General features: G+C 40.3%; 2 protein-coding genes across 3 annotated transcripts; one reads left to right on the top strand and one right to left on the bottom strand.

Annotated features, from left to right (window-relative positions):
- Positions 1-150: 150 nt before the first annotated feature.
- trpa1a (transient receptor potential cation channel, subfamily A, member 1a) lies at positions 151-14267 on the top strand. The gene is made up of 28 exons (XM_034291290.1): positions 151-171; positions 435-612; positions 885-1035; positions 1227-1402; positions 2055-2162; positions 2341-2449; positions 2594-2739; positions 4121-4257; positions 4350-4398; positions 4559-4658; positions 4748-4848; positions 5209-5378; positions 5677-5841; positions 6016-6130; positions 6285-6451; positions 6621-6711; positions 6815-6874; positions 7031-7129; positions 7322-7392; positions 9138-9297; positions 10468-10557; positions 10822-10991; positions 11112-11241; positions 12887-13078; positions 13171-13239; positions 13335-13367; positions 13764-13870; positions 14078-14267. Exons 2-28 carry the CDS (start codon positions 502-504, stop codon positions 14265-14267), a joined length of 3267 nt encoding a protein of 1088 aa, XP_034147181.1. The 5' UTR covers positions 151-171; positions 435-501.
- Positions 13472-23406, bottom strand: dnajb6a (DnaJ heat shock protein family (Hsp40) member B6a). Of its 2 annotated transcripts, XM_010894041.4 has the most exons (10): positions 23240-23405; positions 22059-22144; positions 21639-21748; positions 20623-20688; positions 20386-20496; positions 18779-18922; positions 18338-18560; positions 18108-18178; positions 16421-16588; positions 13472-14646 (listed from the first exon to the last, which is right to left on the bottom strand). In XM_010894041.4, exons 2-10 carry the CDS (start codon positions 22121-22123, stop codon positions 14576-14578), a joined length of 1029 nt encoding a protein of 342 aa, XP_010892343.1. In that variant the 5' UTR covers positions 22124-22144; positions 23240-23405; the 3' UTR covers positions 13472-14575. The 2 variants fall into 2 exon arrangements, with proteins under 2 accessions (XP_010892343.1, XP_010892345.1); XM_010894043.4 differs by lacking the exons at positions 13472-14646; positions 16421-16588 and having other exon boundaries at positions 16600-18178; positions 23240-23406.
- Positions 23407-23788: the final 382 nt, after the last annotated feature.

Here is a 23788-nt window from a genome sequence, read left to right as displayed (position 1 = left end):
GTCTGTGGCCAGGAGAGACAAACATTTGCATTAGGATAATAGCCCCGTCCGGTGTCATTCCAGTCTCTACCAAACGATATGCTATGTAATTCAATCTGTCTGTCTCTATATAAACCACCTTCTCAATACCAGCAGACACAAGCATCTCATCTCACACCGGACAACATCAAGGTAAGAATATGAGCTCATTGATTGACATTGAACAATGTTTTACAGCAGGCAATATGTTTACACAGTATATTTATGTACACTCAGTGGGTTAAGCCTTCACACAGTGTTATTGCAATTAATACAAATACAATTACCAGTCAAAGGTTCAAGCACACCTACCTGTTCACTTGAATGGGTGAAGTGTGTCCAAACTTCTGACTGGTGCTGTATGTATACATATTTATTTTCCAATTGAATTGAGTCTCTGTTCTAACCGATTCTAGGGCATACAATTATTGCACATGTTCAGTCACAAAGCAAACCGCATGGGGTCCCTGAGGTAACGTTGAAATGAAAAACTTGGTTAACTCGCCAAAGACAGATGCGATGCTGCAGGACAAGTCCTACCAGGCTGGGTTGGATGGAAATGGCGCAACAGAGATTTCCAACAAATTATTTGAGGTAAATCAAGTTGTCTATCCGAATGGTTACTCTGCCTTTTTGCATTCAGTTGGAAAGCAATCATTTATGTAATATGAAAAACATTACAAAGAGGGATTGTTCTGGTTTTCATTTACCCTTTTCTGTCAAATTAACTGCAGTATAACAGAACCCAGTACAGGGTACCATGTACTTGCCATGTGTAGTGGTCGATGGAACCGATTTGGTACTGTATTCCAGGTCAATATGTACTACACTAGGATGTTGTTCTGAATCTTTCAAATCTTCTATAGTGGGCTCAACAAGGAGATTCTGCAGCCTTGGAAAAACACCCAGCCCACCTGGGGATCCGTGACCAAACCAACGCCAGCCTTCTGCACTATGCCTCCTCACACGGGCACATCGGCACCCTGAAGCTCATTGTGCAGTTGGCTGGTCTGGACGGTAGACTTCTTCAATTAATCCTGTATTTCTGTACTGTATTTAATTATGCATTAGTGCCACAAGTCTTGATGAAAATCTTTGTTGAAACATGGGCGTTTCTCCCATTCTACCCTGTTCCGTGGATGGATTGATGGATTTCAATTTATTGAAAAGTATTTTTACGTAGTTCTCTATTTGTAATCTTTGTGAAGAGCTGAGTGCCACTGATGACCGAGGCAACACTCCACTGCACTGGGCTGTGCAGAGGAACCAGGGAGAGAGCTGTGCTTGTCTGCTGGACTTGGGGGCCGACCCAAACATCCGGAACCTCAGCCTCAGGTCTCCCCTGCACATGGCTGTCAGGCTTGGGCACAATGCCCTCGTAGAGGTGCCTTCCTCACCAGACCTCCAATTCAACTCTATTATATTATATTGCTATTATATAATTATCCTATACTCCAATATATTGATTATTTAAAACACCTATAAAACACATATATCCGATTATTTAAATGCCTGCTGTCATAATACAGCTCTGTTCTAATTGCAATTATAACCCACCTATATTCTAATACACTGCTATTATAATGGACCTCTACAGTATAAAACTGCAATTACAATGCTGCTATATTCTAATACATTGAGAAAATAACACACCTATATTCTAATACACTGAGAAAATAACAAACCTATATTCTAATACACTGCTACTGTATTATAACACATATGTATTCTAATACACTACTATTATAAAATACCTCTGTTCTAGTGCTCTTCTAATATAACACACCTCCATTCTAGTAAAGAGCTATTAAAGAGCTACTATATCATACCTCTATTCCATTATACTGTTAGTATAACACATCTATATTCCAACACACTATTATTATAGACCATTATCACCCCAAAACAGTTCCAGTTCACCTCTGTGGACTATTATTCAGACAGCATAATAACATTTAATGTAAGAATATACAATATTCCATTACATGTGTTTGTGAATCTATCACAGAAAAATATTTTGTTTTGTTTTCCCACAGTTGTTATTGTCTCACAACAACACAGATGTCAACCTGGAGGGAGAGCTGGGAAACACCCCTGTAATGATGGCCTGCTCTATTGACAACCATGAAGCTCTCCACATACTTGTATGGAAAGATTCAATATATGCCCACTGTACACTATATTTGTCATACTTAGCTTGCTCCTTTGACCAAGAAGAATGGTTTAATTAAATATGAATTTGAATTAATTATTCACTCCCTATTTGAGGATTTTGGGAATATATTTATTAAGAACGGCACTAATTAAACCTGTTTTTCACAGTTTAAATACAGTGCCAGACTATGTCAACAGAACAAGCTTGGTCATTATCCGATACACAAAGCAGCTTTCGCAGGGGCTGAACTGTCAATGCGGGTTCTTCTTCAGAAAGGTAGGTAAATAGGAAACAAGGGCTGATAAACAGGTCCAAAATCCCTTGACTGTTTCATGATTGCCCTCAAAATCATTTTGTTTCCGTATTTTGGTAGTCAAGAGAGAGTCATTAGATCATTCTTGTTCACATACCCTGTTGAAGGTGAGGAGCTGGGTTGCTCCACTGAAAAGCACATTAACTACTTGGACAAGTCATACAGCAGTCCTCTACATCTAGCTGTGCGTGGGGGAAACCTAGAGGTCATCAAACTCTGTATAGAACAGGGAGCAAAAATGGACCAACAACAGGTATGTCAATTGGTAATGAACTAACGTTTTTGCTGTGGATATGTTAATAGTTCTTCAGGCTGTACCTTCAGCAACTGTATAATGTACAGAAGTTTCATGTATCTTGATTTCAACATCCCACCCAATTTGAAAACTTCTGAACCACATAAACATTTATTTTGAAGACTTCTTACAGTTTTTCACAACTGCTGACACACATTTCTTAAATCTGTACTACATTTTCTTAAACCTATAAACATACACCTAGAAACCCACACCACATTCACCAAATCTCACATAAAACTAAACATTCAAATTAAAATCATGCCACCTGCCTTATAAACTGATGTTCCCCTTAAAAGCAACACAAAAACATGAAATCAATCTTTACCTTAAAAATTGCATTTTGTTGAATTATCCTACTTGACTACATTTATTTGAATGTGTAAGGTTGTTTTTAATTACCACTTTCACAATGTTTAGTTCTTGGGCCTCAGAAATCATGTGTGGTCTATTACCATCAATGGGTGTCTCTTGATTCCCCAAAGATACAAACAGTGTGTTTTATAGAGTATGAAAACAGGTCTGATGTTATGCAATGAACTTATAGTGTCCTGGTTGTGCTAATGCATATAGAACCAGAGTACAGAAAACTGTCGTCAGTATAGTAATCAAAGAAGTCAGGACAATTGATGCAACAGTGAAACGGTTATGGTCCGACTGCATTCTCAGACCAGCTTCCCTTATACAGTGTCACACATGTCATTAAGAGTGCCTTCATTCTTACTATCTACTTCTCTCTTACATTGTCATCCATTGTTCTAAGACACAGGTGAGCTTACTTTTTGACAGCTGTTTGTTGAAAGTTTTAGAATGAAGATTATTTCAGTTGATATATTGAATGGCAGTGTTTTATTGAAGTTGTGTTTATGGTGTTGTAAAATAGTTCAAGTAAAACAGATATTTTTGTGAAAATCATGTCAATGGGATGTGGTGAATGTCCTCATTCTGGAACTTGGTTTGGGTATATGATTCATAAACCCAGTTTAAGTGTGTCGAACTAACAGTAAAATATATTATAATGAAACATAGTATCATATGTTTAGATTATTCATAGCATGAACATAAATAATACATTTATTCAAATAGAAAACAATTCACATATTAAAGTTACTGGAATTAATTCGAAGATTTCCTAGAACTGAATGTTCATGCATCCATAGCATCCACCCATAATTGTACATTATCAGTTTTAGTTACTCCCACGAGACAATGGACGATGACCAAAACCACCCAATATCGAATTAGGGGAAACCAGACGCTGTCTGTAATATCCTGACATCAATTCAATTTGATTTCAGTAATTGCAATATCGGTCATGCCTTTGTGGTTCTCTTTACAGTGTGACAAATCCACAGCCCTCCACTTTGCCTGCACCCAGGGAGCAACTGAAGCTGTGAAACTTTTGCTATCCAAATACCATGAAGGCAGTGATGTAATCAATATCCGAGATGGAGCTCTCCAAACTCCGCTGCATAAGTAAGACGTTGACTGAATGTTCCTTGACTTCGTCAGAAAAGATTGGCCCGGAATAAATGATCTGACCCTCTTATAATCTTTTTCATCAACAGGGCAACGATGTTTGACAACTGTGAATTGATCGAATACCTTATTTCTAAGGTAAACGCAAAAAAAACAACCAAAAAAAGTATGGATATGCTGAGTTTGTGGACCTCAGGACAAACTAATAGTTTGTGGACCTCAGGACAAACCACTGCTATTTCTGCAAAAGTAAGTGGTGTTTAGAACATGGAAATTACTTCTGTTTCCTCCATGACAGGGAGCAGACATTAATGTCACTGACTGTAAGAGTCACACCCCACTGCTTCTGGCAACAAGCTGTAGTGCCTGGAAAACCGTGGAACTTCTCCTTTCTCATGGTATGTTTCTCAAAGGAGAGTCGTATGTTTTTCCTAGTTTACTATATTGCATGTTTTGTCATAATGATGGTGATCATATCCTGGTCCAGGGGCTAATTTGAAAATGAAAGACAAATATGGCTGCAATTTCCTTCACCTCGCCGTCTTGCAGCCTAAAGGTCTGAACAACCTTCCATCAGAAGTCTTACAGGTACTTTTTTAAACTGCGTTACATCACATCCAAGTTTTTATAGCAGGGGTGAAGTCTCTAAAATAACATTAAGATTCATGTTAAAACTTAAAAGGCAAAGTAACATGTTCTCAAAATCGACATTTTTAATTGGGCTCTTGGGGCAGCTTTCCAGAACTAGCGCAGTGTGTTACTGCCACCTAGTGTAGAAAACACTTTGAAATAGATCAAATAATTTAGTCAGGCTTTCTATTAACCCAGGTTAAATATTAAGACTGTGTATTCTAGCTTTGACATGTAGAGCAAAACTCATTTGAATTGAGAATGATGCATGGTTTGACTCATGATATGCCAACAATATCATATTGTCTCTTGGTACAGCACAGCAACGTGAGAGAGCTCCTGAGCGCAGAGGACAATGAGGGTTGCACTCCTCTGCACTATGCCTGCAGGCTGGGCATCCCAGAGTCAGTGGAGAACATGCTCAGTCTAAATGTCTCTCCAGAACAGAAGTCTAATCAGAACAAATCAGCACTGCACTTCGCAGCCGAGTGAGTTACTTCAGAATAAATTGAAACCGCTTAACATTTTATAATGCCCTGTTGACCTGTCATTTTCCTAATTATGTTCAACAAGATCATAATTATTTATGTGTGTAAAAAAAAAAGAAAAATCCTACCAATCCTCCCAGAAGGTATTCTGTTTATGGTTTGGGAGGATCAACACTAGTTTCTGATGAATATTTTCTGTTTAAGGTATGAGAGGATCAACACTAGTTTCTGATGAATATTTTCTGTTTAAGTTATGGGAGGATCAACACTAGTTTCTGATGAATATTTTTTGTTTAAGGTATGGGAGGATCAACACTTGCCTCAGACTCCTGGAGGGCCTGACTAACCCCCGGCTACTGAATGAGGGCGATGAGAAGGGGAGGACACCCCTCCACCTGGCGTCCCGCGGCGGCCACGTCAAAGTGGTGAAGCTGCTGCTGAGAAAAGGGGCTCTGTTCCACAGGTGCAGACCTCCCAAACCTCGACAGTGAACCCTTACAGGAGCCCTGCAGGCACTTTGACCCCCAGTTACGGGTTGCTGTCTTCGCACGACGGCCAAGGTCCCCTGTCATCTGGTTACACGTTGCTTTTTGAATCGATTGCAGCTGTAATTCGTGTTTTCTGTATGACACTCCAGCGATTACAAAGGCTGGACATGTCTACATCACGCGGCAGCGGAGGGCTACACCCAGACCATGAGCATTCTGCTGGCCTTCAATTACAAACTGCTGGACAAAACCGACGACAACCTGGTCTGTATCCCCCACCCATAATCCCTTACCCTAATATCTGTCGGCATCCTTTTACTTCGCTTGAGGGGGCGTGGTTTTTTATTCTTCTTTCAGAAAGAGGTTGTGGTGGCAGTTAACCATTGTTGGTAGTTTTAGACATTTTCTTTTGGTCCAGAACACAGCGTTACACCTGGCTTCCAGACAGGGCCATGCGTCCGCAGTGACGCTGCTCCTGAATAGAGGTGCCAAGATAATGCTCAACAAGAGCGACGCGTCCTTCCTCCACGAAGCGGTTCTCAACGGCCGAAAAGATGCTACCATCGCTGTCATCAACAGTGACAGGTTGGTCCATGGTTTATATATACGGAGCGGATACGTAGTCGGAACTGTAGCGTCACTGCAGTTACTTGGTTTGACAGTATGATGAAGTGTTTGATGATTGGTATTCATTTGGACTGAATGACAACAACATGTTGCCACGTAATGTCAACGTGCAACCTGTCTGTTTCAGATGTACAGAGGCTATGATGATGTTCAAACGGAATTCTAGTAAGCAATGTGTTGTCTTTGGAATGATAGAGTTTCTTCCAGAGAGCTTTAAGGTAAGTTGTAGGCTATTAAAAAATAGACATGAAGAAAATGGATAGAAAAACATTTCCCATTGCCCAGTCAGCATATTGGAAAGGCATTGCTGTTTCTCCACAGCATCTTTTGGACACTTGTGTGAAAGAATCAGATGATGATGAGAATTGTTACAACTACTCGGTACGTTTGTTCTGTCTATTCACAATTTTATGCTACTTTTTATCCTAAAACTCAGATGAATTGCTGTTTCTTATGTATTATCAAAAGAAAAATATACTCCAGTTGCTCATTTGTTTTAATGTTATATAATGGAATACAAAATGTTTTAATCCCCAGATCGAGTACAGTTTCAAATGGCTACAAGCTCCCGTGGAATATATTAAGCTGGCAAAAACAGACAAAAGCTACTACTTTCAGCCTCTCGCTGCTCTGAACGTGAGTAGCCTATCCACGGTAAAACTCAATGGGACATGGTTATATGCTCCCGACTGACGGACAGTTGCGCAGTGTCACAAATAACTCAACACAATATGTGGTTGGAGAGAGGAAAGGAAAATAGATGTTTCACTTATCATCTAGTGTCTATCTTATACTTATTATCTAGTGTTCATCTTATTTCTTTACTAGGCCATGGTGCGATATAACCGCATTGAGCTTCTCACCCATCCTGTCTGCAAGAAGTACCTGAAAATGAAATGGTGCGTGACACTGCTACACCCATTACACTGCCCCTGAATATGGTAGAGACATCAAGAGTTCTTGACAAGGAATGACAAGTCTTTTAGTATACATAATGTTTCAAGCATACAGAGTACAATGACCTAACCGAATAATGAACAGGTAAGGACCTAATAATAAATACATTTTCCACGACTGTCTTAACCACAGTTGACCAGTTCCAGCTGAAGGCCACCTATACCCAGCTAACACATAAAGCAGTTAATACACTGCTCAAAAAAATTAGGGGAACACCTAAATCACAAATTGGGTCTTGGTGAACAAAATATATTAAAGATCAAAATCTTTACTGTACAAAATGACGTAACGGCAGTCAATGGAAACCAAAATCACCAACTGATTGAGGACTGGAGTCAAACTCACATCGAAAATCAAAGTAAACAACTGAAATCCCAGGCTTTTCTAAAATGCGTGAATTTCATCATGGCAACTCATAATGTGACTCAGTAGTGTGTATGGCCCCCGGGTGCCTGTTTGCACTCCCAACAACGTCAGGGCATGCTTCTGATGAGATGACGGATGGTGTCCTGGGGGATCTCCTCCCAGACCTGGATCAGGGCATCAGTGAGCTCCTGGACAGTCTGTGGCGCTACTTGGCAATGTCGGATGTACCGATACATAACATCCCAGAGGATCTCAGTTGGATTCAGGTCTGGGAAACAAGAGGGACAGCCAATAGCATCAATGCCTTCGTCTTCCAGGAACTGCCTAAACACTCTGGCCACATGAAGCCGGGCATTGTCCTGCACCAGGAGGAACCCAGGGCCCACTGCACCAGTGTACGGCCTGATGATAGGTCTGAGGATTTAATCACAGTACCTAACAGTAGTCAGGGTACCGTTGGCTAGCAATTAGAGGTCTGTGTGGCCCTCCAAGGATATGCCTCCCCAGACCGTCACTGACCCACCTCAAAACCGGTCATGCTGGATGATGTTGGAGGCAGCATAACGTTCACCAGAGTCTCCAGACTCATTCATGTCTGTCACGTGCTCAGTGTGAACCTCCTCTCATCTGTGAAGAGAATGGGGTGACAATGGTGGACCTGCCAATTCTGGAGTTCTCTGGCGAATGCCAACTGGGCATGCACAGTGCTGGGCTGTGGGCACAGGTCCTACTAGAGGAAATCGGGCCCTCATGACACAAGTCTGTTTCTGACAGTTTGGTCAGAAAGATGCACACTAGTAGCCCACAGGAAGTCATTTTGTAGGGCTCTGGCAGTGCTCCTCCTGTTCCTCCTAACACAAAGGAGCAGATACCGGTCCTGCTGCTGGGTTGATGCTCTTCTAAAGCCCTGTCCAGCTCTCCTCATGTAATGGGCTGTCACATGGATTCTTCTCCAAGCTCTTGAGAGTGTATTGGGAGACACAGCAGATCTTCTTGTGATGGCACATATGGATTTGCCATCCTGGAGGAGCTGGACAACCTGTGCAACCTGAATGGGCTGCAGGTACCGCCAAAAATTCCCTTTTTGGAGGTTGTCTTCTGGTTGCCTCTCCGGTCCTCATGTTGTCACTTTCATTTGCACCAAAACAGGTGACAATGATTCTCAATCGCTTATGCTTCCTAACTGGACAGATTGATATCCCTGAAGTTTAATTGACTTGGTGTTATACTCTGATGATTGCGTCCTTTTTTTTTTAGCAGTGTACTCCAAACGTACTGACGCGCAACTTGAAATACTCACCACATGGTTCGATCTGTTTAGGAATGCATACGGCATCAAAGTGCACCTGCTCAACCTGGCCATGTACTGTCTTGGACTGCTGCCTCTGACTCACATCATCCATGCCCTGAAGCCCCACCTTAACACCAATGTCACCAGTATCCACCCATCAGACAGCAAGCTGAACACCTCCATTGACAAAGTACAGTATGAGGACACTTACAGTGGGGCAAAAACGTATTTAGTCAGCCACCAATTGTGCAAGTTCTTCCACTTAAAAAGATGAGAGAGGCCTGTAATTTTCATTATAGGTACACTTCAACTATGAGAGACAAAATGAGAAAGAAAATCCCATTGTAGGATTTTTAATGAAATTATTGGTAAATTCCTCAGTAAAATAAGTATTTGGTCACCTACAAACAAGCAATATTTCTGCCTCTCACAGACCTGTAACAACTTCTTTAAGAGATTCCTCTGTCCTCCACTCACTACCTGTATTAATGGCACCTGTTTGAACTTGTTATCAGTATAAAAGACACCTGTCCACAACCTCAAACAGTCACACTCCAAACTCCACTATGGCCAAGACCAAAGAGCTGTCAAAGGACACCAGAAACAAAATTGTAGACCTGCAACAGGCTGGGAAGACTGAATCTACAATAGGTAAGCAGCTTGGTGTGAAGAAATCAACTGTGGGAGCAATTACAAGAAAATGGAAGACATACAAGACCACTGATAATCTCCTTCGATCCAGGGCTCCACGCAAGATCTCACCCTGTGGGGTCAAAATGATCACAAGAATGGTGAACAAAAATCCCAGAACCACACGGGGGGACCTAATGAATGACCTGCAGAGAGCTGGGACCACAGTAACAAAGGCTACCATCAGTAAAACACTATGCCGCTAGGGACTCAAATCCTGCAGTCTGAGGTTTCCTAGAGAGCATTTGGATAATCCAGAAGAGGATTGGGAGAATGTCATATGGTCAGATTAAACCAAAAAATAACTTTTTGGTAAAAACTTACAGAAAACATTTGACCTCTGTCATTGCCAAAAAAGGGTATATAACAAAGTATTGAGATTTACTTTTGTTATTGGCCAAATACTTATTTTCCACCATAATTTACCAATACATTCATAAAAAATCCTACAATGTGATTTATCAGTTTTTCTTCTTCTCATTTTGTCTCTCATAGTTGAAGTGTACCTATGATGAAAATTACAGGCCTCATCTTTTTAAGTGGGAGAACTTGCACAATTGGTGGCTGACTAAATACTTTTCTGCCCCACTGTACATCCTAAGCCAGACATTAACCTTCTGCTCCATTGTGTTTATATTGCAATGCAGTAAGTGCCTCTCCAACTTCACAGCTATCTTACATAACCACTGCCTGCATATTCCTGGTCCTTGTCATGAACCTGTACACCATTGGCAAGGAGCTGGTCCAGGTAGCCCAGCAGGTAAGGATGGAAACATGTAGCTCTTTAAATCACCGTTGCCTCAATCTGTTGTACTCACCTGCTAGTATTAACTCAACAGGATTTCAAATAAATTAGCTGTCACGTGCTCAGTGTGAACCTCATGAGAGTCGAGGGGTTTGGATCTCTCGACGTAACTGCTAACGTGTTGTGTTGACTGTCCTGGGTTCGAATTTCAGTCAGTGCTGCCCCTGAATGTGCGGCAACATTGAAATGGAAGGAGGTGTGATTTATTTTCTATTGAAGGGTTTTAAGTACTTCCGTGTGGTGAACAATGCATTGGACTGGGGAGCTGCCGTCAGTTCCATGTTGTTTATCATCCCTCTGCTGATGAACCAGAAGGACACCTGGCACTGGGAGGTCGGGGCGGTGGCTGTTCTTCTCTCCTGGATCAACTTTCTCCTCTATTTCCAACGGTAAGTTATTGTTTGAAGATGAAATAGCACAGGTTTACGGAGACCCGTCTGAAGAATCATACATGTACTGTGAATTGAGCAGAGGTATTGTCAATAAATCAAATGCCTCTTTGTCCACAGGTTTGAAAGAGTCGGGATTTACATAGTGATGTTTTCAGAGATTGCTAAAACTCTGTTAAGCATCACTGTCCTGTTCTTCTTCCTGCTACTGGCATTTGCCTTATCTTTCTACACCCTGACGACTAACACGGTACATTTACAGGAACACATACCATACCTTCTATTTTTGGGTTATTTAATTATAGACCCCATTTCACTTCCCAACTAATGAAATCCCCAAATTCAGTACCACAGAAAATTTGAATATTGTGAAAAGGTTAAATATTGAAGACACCTGGTGCCACACTCTAATCAGCTAATTAACCCAAAACACCTGCAAATGCCTTTAAATGGTCTCTCAGTCTAGTTCTGTAGACAACACAATCATGGGGAAGACTGCTGACTTGACAGCTGTCCAAAAGACGACCATTGACACCTTGCACAAGGACGGCAAGACACAAAAAGTCATAGCTAAAGAGGCTGGCTGTTCACAGAGCTCTGTGTCCAAGCACATTCATAGAGAGATGAATGGAAGGAAAAGATGTGCTAGAAAAAAGTGTACAAGCAATAGGGATAACCGCACCCTGGAGAGGACTGTGAAACAAAACCCATTCAAAAATGTGGGGGAGATTCACAAAGAGTGGACTGCAGCTGGAGTCAGTGCTTCAAGAACCACCACGCACAGACGTATGCAAGACATGGGTTTCAGCTGTCGCATTCCTTGTGTCAAGCCACTCTTGAACAAGACAGTGTCAGAAGCGTCTCGTCTGGGCTAAAGACAAAAAGGACTGGACTGCTGCTGAGTGGTCCAAAGTAATGTTCTCTGATAAAAGTAAATTTTGCATTTCCTTTGGAAATCAAGGTCCCAGAGTCTGGAGGAAGAGAGGAGAGGCACAGAATCCACGTTGCTTGAAGTCCAGTGTAAAGTTCCCACAGTCAGTGATGGTTTGGGGTGCCATGTCATCTGCTGGTGTTGGTCCACTGTGTTTTCAGAGGTCCAAGGTCAACGCAGCCGTCTACCAGGAAGTTTTAGAGCACTTCATGCTTCCTGCTGCAGACCAATTTTATGGAGATGCAGATTTCATTTTCCAGCAGGACTTGGCACCTGCACACAGTGCCAAAGCTACCAGTAGCTGGTTTAAGGACCTGGTTTACCCTGTTGTTACTTGGCCAGCAAACTCGCCTGACCTTAACCCTATAGAAAATCTATGGGGTATTGTGAAGAGGAAGATGCGATACGCCAGACCCAACAATGCAGAAGAGCTGAAGGCCACTATCAGAGCAACCTGGGCTCTCATAACACCTGAACAGACTGATCGACTCCATGCCACGCCGCATTGCTGCAGTAATTCAAGCAAAAGGAGCCCCAACTAAGTATTGAGTGCTGTACATGCTCATACTTGTCAGTTGGCCAACATTTCTAAAAATATTTTTTTTGTATTGGTCTTAAGTAATATTCACATTTTCTGAGATACTGAATTTGGGGTTTTCATTAGTTGTCAGTTATAATCATCAAAATTAAAAAAATAAACACTTGAAATATATCAGTCTGTTTGGAATGAATGTATAAATTCTACAAGTTTCACTTTTTGAATGGAATTACTGAAATAAATCAACTTTTTGATGATATTCAAATTTTATGACCAGCCCCTGTAGTGACATTTGCTACTGCATTGTGTAATGTATGGGTTGTTTTGTCTGTGAAAACGTGTTTCAAATGCAAGTTAACTTGTGCCAACATTTCTACTTGTGCCAACAAGTCATAGTCAGATCTCTTTTTGCATTTTTTTCCCCAGACACTTTTAACTAACAGTGTTAGCATACCACTAGCAATTATTCAAACATTCGTCATGATGGTGGGAGAACTCAACTACCAAGAAAATATCCTAAAGCCATTTCGGGGAGAGATTCTGCCATTCCCATATTTGACTTACGGCATTTTTGTGATGTTTACATTTGCTGTGCCCATTCTCCTCATGAACCTGTTGGTAAGACCTCAAATCCTACTTGAAGACATTTACCTACATGAAATGTGTTAACAGCTGTTAGTTTATGCATAATTCCCTTTTGTGTAACCTAGATTGGCTTGGCTGTTGGTGACACAGCCGAGGTAAAGGAGAACGCTGTGCTGAAGCAAATTGGAATGCAGGTGTGTCTTCCCCTGTGTTTTTTCAAACTCTTTAGTAGTGATTAACTCCCAGGACAACATAAATGAATTTGTTATTATTAACATGGCTATATCAGACACAATTACTCCACAGATTGAGCTTCACACCAGTCTTGAGGAAAAAATGCCATACTGGTTAATGAAGAGGGTTGACCACAAGTCTCTTACTGAGTACCCAAACAAAACCTTAAGTGGAAAGGTATGTGAGATGAAAAATGTTACTAGCCATCCTTTAATGTTTGTATAAAATGTAAGAGCTTTCCAACAGAACAACATTTTAAGAACCTGTTAAAGCAATTAAAACTTTCAGTGTGTGTATGGATTTAGTGTATATTTTCTGAATCAGTAAGGGTAAAGTATTTTTAAATGAAATAAGACATCTACATTAAAGTAATAATGGAAAAACAGTGAGGTTGTCTAAACTCATGACAGGACACTAAATATTTGACATGGGGGGGATCTTGGGAAACAACTTAGCAATTAATAATCTGTATCTCCTTTTACAGGGAGAAATGTTATTATCAATGCTGGGTGTGGAGCCAGAGAGAACATGTCTCAAACCCACGTATCTGCCTTCAACTATGGAACAGGAACTCATTGAACAGAAGTACAGGTGATTCAAAGTGTTTGTCTTATTCCAAGTCAATAGCAGAGCAATACACCACTAGTATCATTAACATTACATTGGTTATCTGCATTTCCTTTTTAGAATCTAAAATTGCATTAATATTTAAAGTGCATTCTTCCAATTTCATAATACGGGCTGCAATTCTGCATTCTTTTTGAGACTACTCAAATAGATAAGCTATGTATTCTCCAGGATGAAAGAAATGTCTACTGCTATTGAAAATCAGCACAACCTGTTGAAGCTGATCCTTCAGAAGATGGAGATCAGTTCAGAGGCCGAGGAGGGTGATGATCCTCAGCTGTTCCGGGGCTACAGACACAAGGACCCACCCTCTCAGTCCAAATGGAGCCCATTACTAAGGGCTTTGGCCAACAGGAAGTGACAACCATCACAATGCATATTATCATGCGATGGTTGCTATTAAATGCACTGTATACATGCTACTGTATACATAACCAAGCATTGGTTTTCAGGTAAATGTCAAGGGATACTCTCACTAATGTTTTAAAAATGAAGAAAGACTTACATCCTCCTTGCTTTAGAATATTATTAAAATTTGGTCTGAGGATATATACTAGAAAAGTATGATTATGCATTAACATTAAATGTTTGTGTGCGCGCTTGTTTTTGACCTATTAATGACATGTTTCGGATGCTGAGTATGAGTACAAGTATCTGATGGTGTATCCATTATGTTTTCCTCTTCTTCACCTCCACTGTCGGCATGGACAATAGTTTCTTCCTCTTCTTATCACAGTGGCCTGAAGAGAAATGCATGACAAATGGATTGCTTATTTCAGTTCCGATTCCAAGGCCAGCCCAAAGAGTAATAGGGTTGGTTTTATGCACATATATTAATTCTAGTCTGGGACAAAAAATAAATAATAATAATAATTCTCAATGGACTATGCTAAATATGTGCCTGCCAAACTGGCCCTTAGAGTAGGACTGCTGGCCTATAACCTGACTTAATTATCATGATATAAAAGGCTAATGACCCTAAATCATCACATATAGACTTTGAAAATGACTTTTTTTTTAGCTCGGGACTAGCCTTTATGTATGTAAAACTCCACTAATGTAGTGAACTAGCAGACACCTAGTGTGTTGTAACAGTTCTTGAATATCAACTAATCCTATACAATAAAAATTATTACAAGAAAATTGACCGTTCTTTATTTGAATGGTTAGAAAGATTTCATCAACTGATAAAGCACTCTTTTCAACCTCAACTCGTTTTAAACTATTTCAGAAGTTATATACCCATGCACACTACCATTCAAAAGTTTGGTGTAACTTAGAAATGTCCTTGTTTTTTTAAAAGCAATTTTCGTCCACAATAATAACTGATCAGAAATACAGTGTAGACATTATTAATGTTGTAGGCATTGTTAAACACCTGTCTCAATGTCAACAGTGAAGAGGCAGCTCAGGATATTGGCCATCTAGACAGAGTTCTTCCTCTGTCCAGTGTCTGTGTTCTACTACCCATCTTAATCTTTTCTTTTTATTGGCCAGTCTGAGACATGGAATTTTCTTTGCAACATCCTGGAGTCACCTCTTCACTATTGACATTGAGACTGGTGTTTTGCAGCTACTATTTAATGAAGCTGCCAGTTGATGACCTGTGAGGCATCTGCTTCTCAAACTAGATAAACTAATGCATTTGTCCTCTTGCTCAGTTGTGCTCTGGGGCCCCCTACTCCTTTCTATTCTCGATAGAGCCAGTTTGCACGGTTCTGTGAGGGGAGTACTACACATCGTTGTATGAGATCTTCAGTTTCTAGGCAATTTCTCGCATGAAATAGCCTTCATTACTCAGAACAAGCATAGACTGATGAGTTTCAGATAAAAGTTATTTGTTTCTGGACATTTTGAACCTGTAATCAAACCCACAAATGCTGATGCTCCAGATACTGAACTAGTCTAAAGACGTTTTATTGCTTCTTTCATCAGCACAATAGGGTTTTCAATGATCAATTAGCCTTTTGAAATGATAAACTTGGATTAGCAAACACAACGTGCCATTGGACCACAGGAGTGATGGTTGCTGATAATGTGCCTCTGTATGCCTATGTAGATATTCCATAGAATTTTTTTTGTTGTAGTTTGTAGTTTCTAGCTGCAACAGTCAATAACAACATTAACAATGTCTCCACTGTACTTCTGATGAATTTGATGTTATTTTAATGGACATAAAATTTTCTTTTGAAAAACAAGGAATTTTCTAGACAAGGAATTTTTTCTAGTGACCTGAAACCTCTGAACAGTAGTGTATATAGTATTTTGCTTTTTGTTTTAAATGCTTCTAGAACATATCACTAATGGCAATAAAAAAACATTAAAAACACACTACAATTTAAGTTAACAGACCATCTGGGAAAGGCCCTAAATACAACCCATTCCACTTTGACTGAATACTGAATGCTTGCAAACAATCCCAATGACAATGAAACGTGTAAACCAATAACATTACCAACAGCCAACTGTAAAGTTATGGCAGTGTTTGAGGAACATATTCAAAGGGCTTCTAACCTGGAGCTGGGCACGCCTCTGGTGTGTCTGGACTGTGGGAGGAAGTCTTTAAATGGTGATAAGGGCGGGGAACAGGGGACCGGGAGGCGGGGTCACTGGAGGAGTGTGCAGTTACAGTTTGTCTGCACTCCTGTTGGACTGCCTGTACTGCAGCGTTAGACTTTGCTCCTGGGGAGAGGGACGAGGTGTTAGAAGTACCAGTTGCCCCTTTACAGTTGACACTGGCTTTAATGAGAAACACTCCAATGGACTTCCATGCATGGATCTGGACAGACATGGATGTACATTCCCATGTGCAACCATCAGATGGATGAATGTTGAAGAGTTCATTACAAAAACTCACAGAAAGCAGTGGATAAAGCGAAGACGTTGCAACATCTTGCAAAATCTAGAACATGCTGTACTGTGAAAGCTGTGGTTTATTAGGGTGCATGGTCATGGGACAACATAGGAGAAATGTGGGACAGACCTACGTCTGTTCAACATGGCATATTTCTATCAGCAACCAACATTTCTCAAGTGACGAACAACGCAGTGAAACATGTTGAGATATAAACCAGATTAATAAATGCATGCCCTGTGTCACGTTGCCTACACCCACACTACAATATGTATTGTCATTATCAAAGTAGCTGTCATCCTGCTTAATTACTGACTCAGCTGACAGTGATATGGTAACAGTTGGCTCTGCCTTTACACTGTTACGATAGACAAGTAAACGACAAGACAAGGTTATTTGGTGAAAAGATTGAAGACAGGAAAAAATAACAGCTAGAAAGATGAGTGGAAGACAGAGCAGAAGGTCATGCAGTTAGTACAGGAGCATGTAGTCACACACAGCGGCCCGCCCTCCTAAAGCAAAGCAGCGTTTAGCAGCTCATGACTGAATTGCCTGTTCGGTTAAGAAACGGCACACGACGCCACCCAACACTGTCCGTCCAATCCTCAAAAAAGGATGAAATTCAAATTTATTGATTTTTAATTGTTTTACAAAGTACACAAAATTCCTTGTATATTCATATATCATTTATATAATGAATCATTAGGTTGTGCATGTTTACGCAATAATAACATTACGACTGAACAACATTTATTGGCATACATGCTGAAATGAACAAAAGTACACTCGTATTAGAACAAATAAAACAGCATTAATACTTTCTACCAGCATTTACAAAAGAAATGTTACTAACAAAGGTTAGACAAGCAGTCAGGTCGTAAACAGGTTTTTTCTTTAAAGCAAGGGTTAGATTTTCCAGTTCAACACTCAGTCAAAACCCAGATTAAAAAGCAAAGTCATGCTTTATCCAAATGCACAATGTGTTCCTTGTCCAAAATACTATCAAAGCCAACGCCCCCACGGAGCCAGACTGCAATAGAGTGAAGTGCATACAGAAAGACAGTACAAACAGACGTTCTCTGGTCCTAACTTACACCATGGTCCCGCAAACGCAAAAAAGACTATCCTGAGCCAAACTGTTGACAGCTCCAATTCATAAATACATTAACAAAATGCATAGAAAATTTAAAATTTACCTAAATGGACACTTTGACCTACAAACGCTTACAGGGGAAAAACAAAAGTACATACATCCAAACAATGGTAACATTGTTCTTTGAGCTCAAGTTTGTGCTGGCTATGTTCCAGGAGATTACTTGTTATCCAGTCGCAGTGGTTGCTCCTTACCATTGATGGTTAGTGATCTTAACTGTCCGTCTTCTTCCACCTCTACCCGTTCCTGCCCATTCTCCACAATTCTAAAAGTGGGGATTGAAGACACACTTCAGTGTTCCTATAATTCTGCACCTCCAAATAATCAACGATGGCTCAATAGACCAGATCATTCTTTGCGTTTCCCACATGAATACATCCCAGTTAAAGACACCCCGGTGTGCTAAAAAGACTGACCAAAGTACCTTTTTGTTGTGATTTTCCTGCCATTGATGAACTTTGTGGAGGTTGATACAGAGCGGAAGTTACCCATCCCACCTCCTCCGCCCCCGCCCCCGCCACCAAAAGAGGTGGAGGAGAAGGCAGTGAAGCCGCCGTGGCCACCTCCACCCATGTGACCCATGTGAGTCATATGGCCGATAGGACTCATTTGACCCATGTGACCCATGTGACCGAAAGACGTAAAACCTGTCAGGGAACAGAGATGACGTTCACTCATGGACCGTATTCCAAACAGTGCCATAGCTCTGGATTGGTAGTGGTAAACCTTATTTTGCAGTATAGACAAGGTACTTACCAACAAATGGAACGGTGAAACGGCATTCAGACAATAACATCATACACGTTTGGTGAATATTTTTTCTAGTTTGTTAATCGTCATTCATTTAGGAACAGTGTTCTCTGACCTGGGTCAAAGGCCGTGAAGCCAGCGCCGAATGGTGGGAAGCCCCCGAATCCCCCGAAGAAGGGTCCGCCCGTCCGACTCCTGCTCACCCCCCTCTGGTGCCTCCGCCCCCCACCAAAGAACTCCTCCCCAAAAGGATCCCCTCCTTAAGGAGATGAAGTGTGAAGAGAATCCAAAGTCACCTTTATTTGCCAAATACTTGGTGGAATGGCACCTTTATTTTCCTTGGTGGAATGGCAACTTTATTTTCCTTGGTGGAATGGCAACTTTATTTTCCTTGGTGGAATGGAGTGCAGCGATGTTAAGACACAGAATACAACGAAATTGAAACAAAGTAAGAGAGAATATAAGTTTAGTATCTGGGTGAATATGCAATAAATTCGTATTTATCTGCATGCTTTCAGATAAATAAACCTGCATAACCTAACAACTGAAGTTAATGAAATATCCTAAACGTAAATCTGCAATTTAATAGAGGCTCTGAACTAAATTATTAATGATCTATCGCTGGAACAAGCCTTTAAAACTATAGTATCCAACTACAACACCTCTGTAGGGATCAATGTTCACTTTTAGACAACATTACCACAGAATTTTGGCAATGTATGAATTATTGATATTATTTTCAGACAACTTTAAATTAATATCTGCAGACAAGAGGAAAATGATGACACTGGTTCTAGGCAAGTGTTGTATTACTTATGGGCCACAAGCATAAGGATATTATTTAGCTACATTATATTACTGGATTGATGTCTGTGTATCTGGTCAGTGGACAGAGGGAGAGAAGAGTCTCAGAACCACTTGCCCCACATGTTTTGTTACTGGACCCGGGCCAGCGCCCCATCATTAATGTCCAACCCTGCCATGTCCTTTGATCATACTGGAGATGCCTCAAGATCATTACCATGCATTTTCCTGAGACATATCAAGGAAGACTTGAGACGCTAGATTACTTTGTTGTGTAAACTTGCAGATTTCGATAGCTCCAGATGTCACCTTCTAAGGTAGCGTGTGCCACATTTTAGTAAGAACACTACCTGGGGAAGAAGGACCTTGGTCTGGGAGGCAACCACCAGCCCAATAGCCACTCAGGTAGAGACATACACAAGAAGACTCAAAGCTGTGATTGGTGTACTGAATAAAGGACCTGAGTGTGTTTTCTCACTCTCATTATGGAGCAGTATGTAGATTGATGGATCAATAGATTGGATCAATTATAAATTAAGACTAAAACACAACAAAATGTGGAGAGAGTGAAGGGGTCTCAATACATTCCAAAGGCTCAGCACATAAAAAAAAAAGACTAATGTACAAAATCTGGGAAAGTAGACAATATAAATATACACATGGCTACATACAGTGCAACAGAAAATAGAATGCAACTCCAATGGAGATGGCCAAAGAAGTGCCAAAAAATGATTGACTAGGTCATATCTCTTATGCACTGAACGTGGCTAACATAGTTTTAATATGATCAGATGCTAATTCCCAAAGTTGACAGAGACATTGATATTGGAAACTATAAAACAGGGAAAACCGAAGTTCAATGTCATGCATATCTGCCCAGGCTGATGTATTATTAATAGTCAAATTAGAAATGCTTACCAAAAAAATCAGCAAAAGGATCTCGACCCCCAAAGAACTCCCTGAAGACATCTTCTGGATTGCGGAAGGTAAAACCTTCCCTGAAGTGATCGCCATTGTGGTAATGTCCACCTAAATGAAAACACAAAAGGAGAGTAGGGTCAATGGAAATACTAAAATGTTTCAATTTTGTATTGCAGAATTATGTTACTAACAATTAAAACTATAAAAGATGACAATAGCCTGGAAACAACTTACCACCTCCACCATTGTTTGTTGTTAAGCCTTCTTTACCATAACGATCATATATGTTCCTCTTGTTGGCTATGGCAGAATAAAAAAAAAAAAAAGAATCAACTCACATTCAAAAGAGTAAAATTCCTCAAAAGTAACATACCTGACGCTTGCCAACAGTTTATAGGAAAATCAATCTAGGTCTAATATCTGTGTGCTGCAGTGTGTGCTCTGGAAATGTTTCTTGCTGTGGGGGGGTTGTTGTTGAGCGGTGCCCTGGGGGGCGGGGTGGACAACATTAGCCCCCTGACATAGACCTACAAACCATGTCCAAGCGCTAAATTATTACCATGCCCTCCTATAGACCTCCTCTACTCTCTCCATCTCTTCTTCCTTTCCCCTCTATCCTCTTTTCCTATTTCCTCTTCTCCATCTATTCTCTCCTCCCTACATCACTTCCTCTTCAATTATCTCCTTTCATGCAAACAAACAATTGGTACCCGTCACGTACGTTCCTCCCTGATGACTGGCCTGATCTCTCCATTCTTAAAGCCTGCGTTCCCCTGATGACTGGCCTGATCTCTCCATTCTTAAAGCCTGCGTTCCCCTGATGACTGGCCTGATCTCTCCATTCTTAAAGCCTGGGTTCCCCTGATGACTGGCCTGATCTCTCCATTCTTAAAGCCTGGGTTCCCCTGATGACTGGCCTGATCTCTCCATTCTTTACCCTGCATTCCCCTGGCTCTGACTACTATGACAGAGCGATCTGTGTTTCTCAAATTGCATGCAGAAAATAGCTCAATGCGCTAAATACCCCTAAGAACGGTTTGGTACACTGAAAAATTGTGTCAAACTGATTCCTTGGAAAGATGCATACATTCATTTATTTTAAATAATGTATTCTCAGGACAGAGCTGGGATTTGGTATTTTGACAATAACAAAGCGGTTATCCCACCCGTGTTTTGGATAGGTATGGATAGGTAAGTAGACTAAGGATACCAGCTTTAAACACCATTTAAAATGTATTAAATCTAATTACCATCTGACAGAACTTCATAGGCCTCAGAGAGTTCTTTAAACCTTTTCTCCGCCTCTTCCTTATTCTCTGGGTTTTTATCTGGATGCCATTTTAGTGCCAATTTTCTGTACCTGAAAGTGTAGAAATACATTAGACCGCTATTCTAAGAGGACTACAAATGGAGATGTAGACACTATATCTCAGCATTGATCAACATTTATTGACAAACAACAGATTAATTTAAACATGCATTTTCATAAGAACTTTCCTTCAATGCAGGACATGTAAAACATTCTGGCTGAGATTATCAGGATGTTCTTTTAAAGTCATATGCATCAACCACAGTGGGATTATTTTCCTTCTGTTGCAAACGAGCCTGAATTAAGATCATATTTTCTATATCTGAGTTTTGAAGTGCATATGCAGCCCAAGGATACTCACGCTTTTTTAATGTCTTCTTGAGAAGCATTTCTTTGAACTCCTAAGATTTGATAATATTCCACCATGGTTTTTTAGAACTCTCCCACCTGTGTGAAGAGGAAAAAGTCATGTATTTTGCCTCAGTGCAAATGTTATATAGTCTACATACCTGTTAAGACATAATTTCACTCCTTGCCAAGCAAAATGTTTTCAGCTGAAATAGAGTAGGCTATAAAGACTGGAATGTTAACTAGAAAAGGCTAGATCTGACACAATCTATGGTGCAAACATACAATAATTTCCCCAGAGGCAAGACTAATGGATCAGAATATCAAAGATGATACAATGTATGTAAAACATTGCAACACCATTAATATGGGTTAATCGAAGACTTCATCCTCACCAGACTGGACTGACAGTTGCCTGGTAACTAGTTAATTGGTATGTCTGAGTGACATCTGGGGGGTTTGGGGCATCGGGTTTTCTGAGGGCAAAGCTATATCATCCAAATATGTCAAATTCTGTAGAATTGATCCCCTGGTGCAACTTCACAATAAACAGTCCTGAGTTAATCACAAGGGAAATGCTACAATAGATCCAGATCTTATCTAACTTGTCTAGCTAGAAATGGGACATGACGCGTTGTGTGGCGCCTGCGCAAGCTCCCTTTCTGCTTGTGCTAGCTATGTATACAACGTTAGCTACATAGCTAAGCTTGCTACTGTTTGGTTATCCATGTTTTGAAAATACTTCAAAATGTTATAATTCGAAAAAGTATTATGCTTTTTCCTTTTCACCATTTCTGAATGTCACTCTGTGTATTATGCCAATTAACGCTAAAGCGTTAGTCCTGCACACGAACAGTATTAGCTGCCTCTTACAGTAGTGCAGCTGACGTGAGCTAGATTGCTATCTTGATAGCAGTTTTGTTCGCAATCCAGTAGAGCTAACTAAGGTGAAATGTTAGCTAGCTAACAATACAAAACTTATTATACCCAAGTCATAAACCAGTAAATGTTGCTTTAACTTGTCTTGTTGTGATAATTCTGGGGACGATAGCTAGCTAGCTAATCAATGTAATAATGCAAACTAATAGGCAGGCTAGATAGCTAACGTTATCCAAGCTAGATACTAGCTAATGTTATTGTAATGATCATCAAAGGAATATGTCGCTTGTAAAACAAAAGCCAAGATCAAATTACCTTTCTCTTCTCCCGTCCCAGTTTTCTTTTATAGTCTGATACGGTTCCAGAGCTGATTTATTATCGCTTTCCAGATATGGTTATTCTAGAAAATGCTTTTTTGCTCCAGAAAATGTTGAGCAGCTTGGGTTGTTTGTAGTTTTTTCGTAACATCCGGTCAATTAATGCCCTTCTTCTTTGGTGTTTGTGACAAGGACGCACATTCTCCTTTCATATGATTTAAATAATATAGGGTACAACCAATGTAAAACCGAAATAACCACACATTCTTTTAGTTAATTGTGTAATAGAATACTACAAAATAAAGCTTTATTTGTGTATTCATGACTCAGTGAAATAACCTGTTGTTAGTTTTTTTTTTTTTACATGCATTATTGTATAGCTGGCTGACATTACCTAACCAAACACTCTTGCCCTCTGGCAAATTATCATTACTCTCAACAATATTTACTGTCTACATAACTCAAATCTATATATGTTGAGTGTGGAAACGATATATATATATATATATATTTTTAAACCAGTAATAGATTAACAAAGACAGACATT

The sequence above is a fragment of the Esox lucius genome, chromosome 3 (genome assembly GCF_011004845.1).
Source record: "Esox lucius isolate fEsoLuc1 chromosome 3, fEsoLuc1.pri, whole genome shotgun sequence".
Lineage (NCBI taxonomy): Eukaryota > Metazoa > Chordata > Actinopteri > Esociformes > Esocidae > Esox > Esox lucius.
The sequence above is the reverse complement of the archived record's forward strand: the minus strand, read 5'-3'. Positions and strand labels throughout refer to the sequence as shown.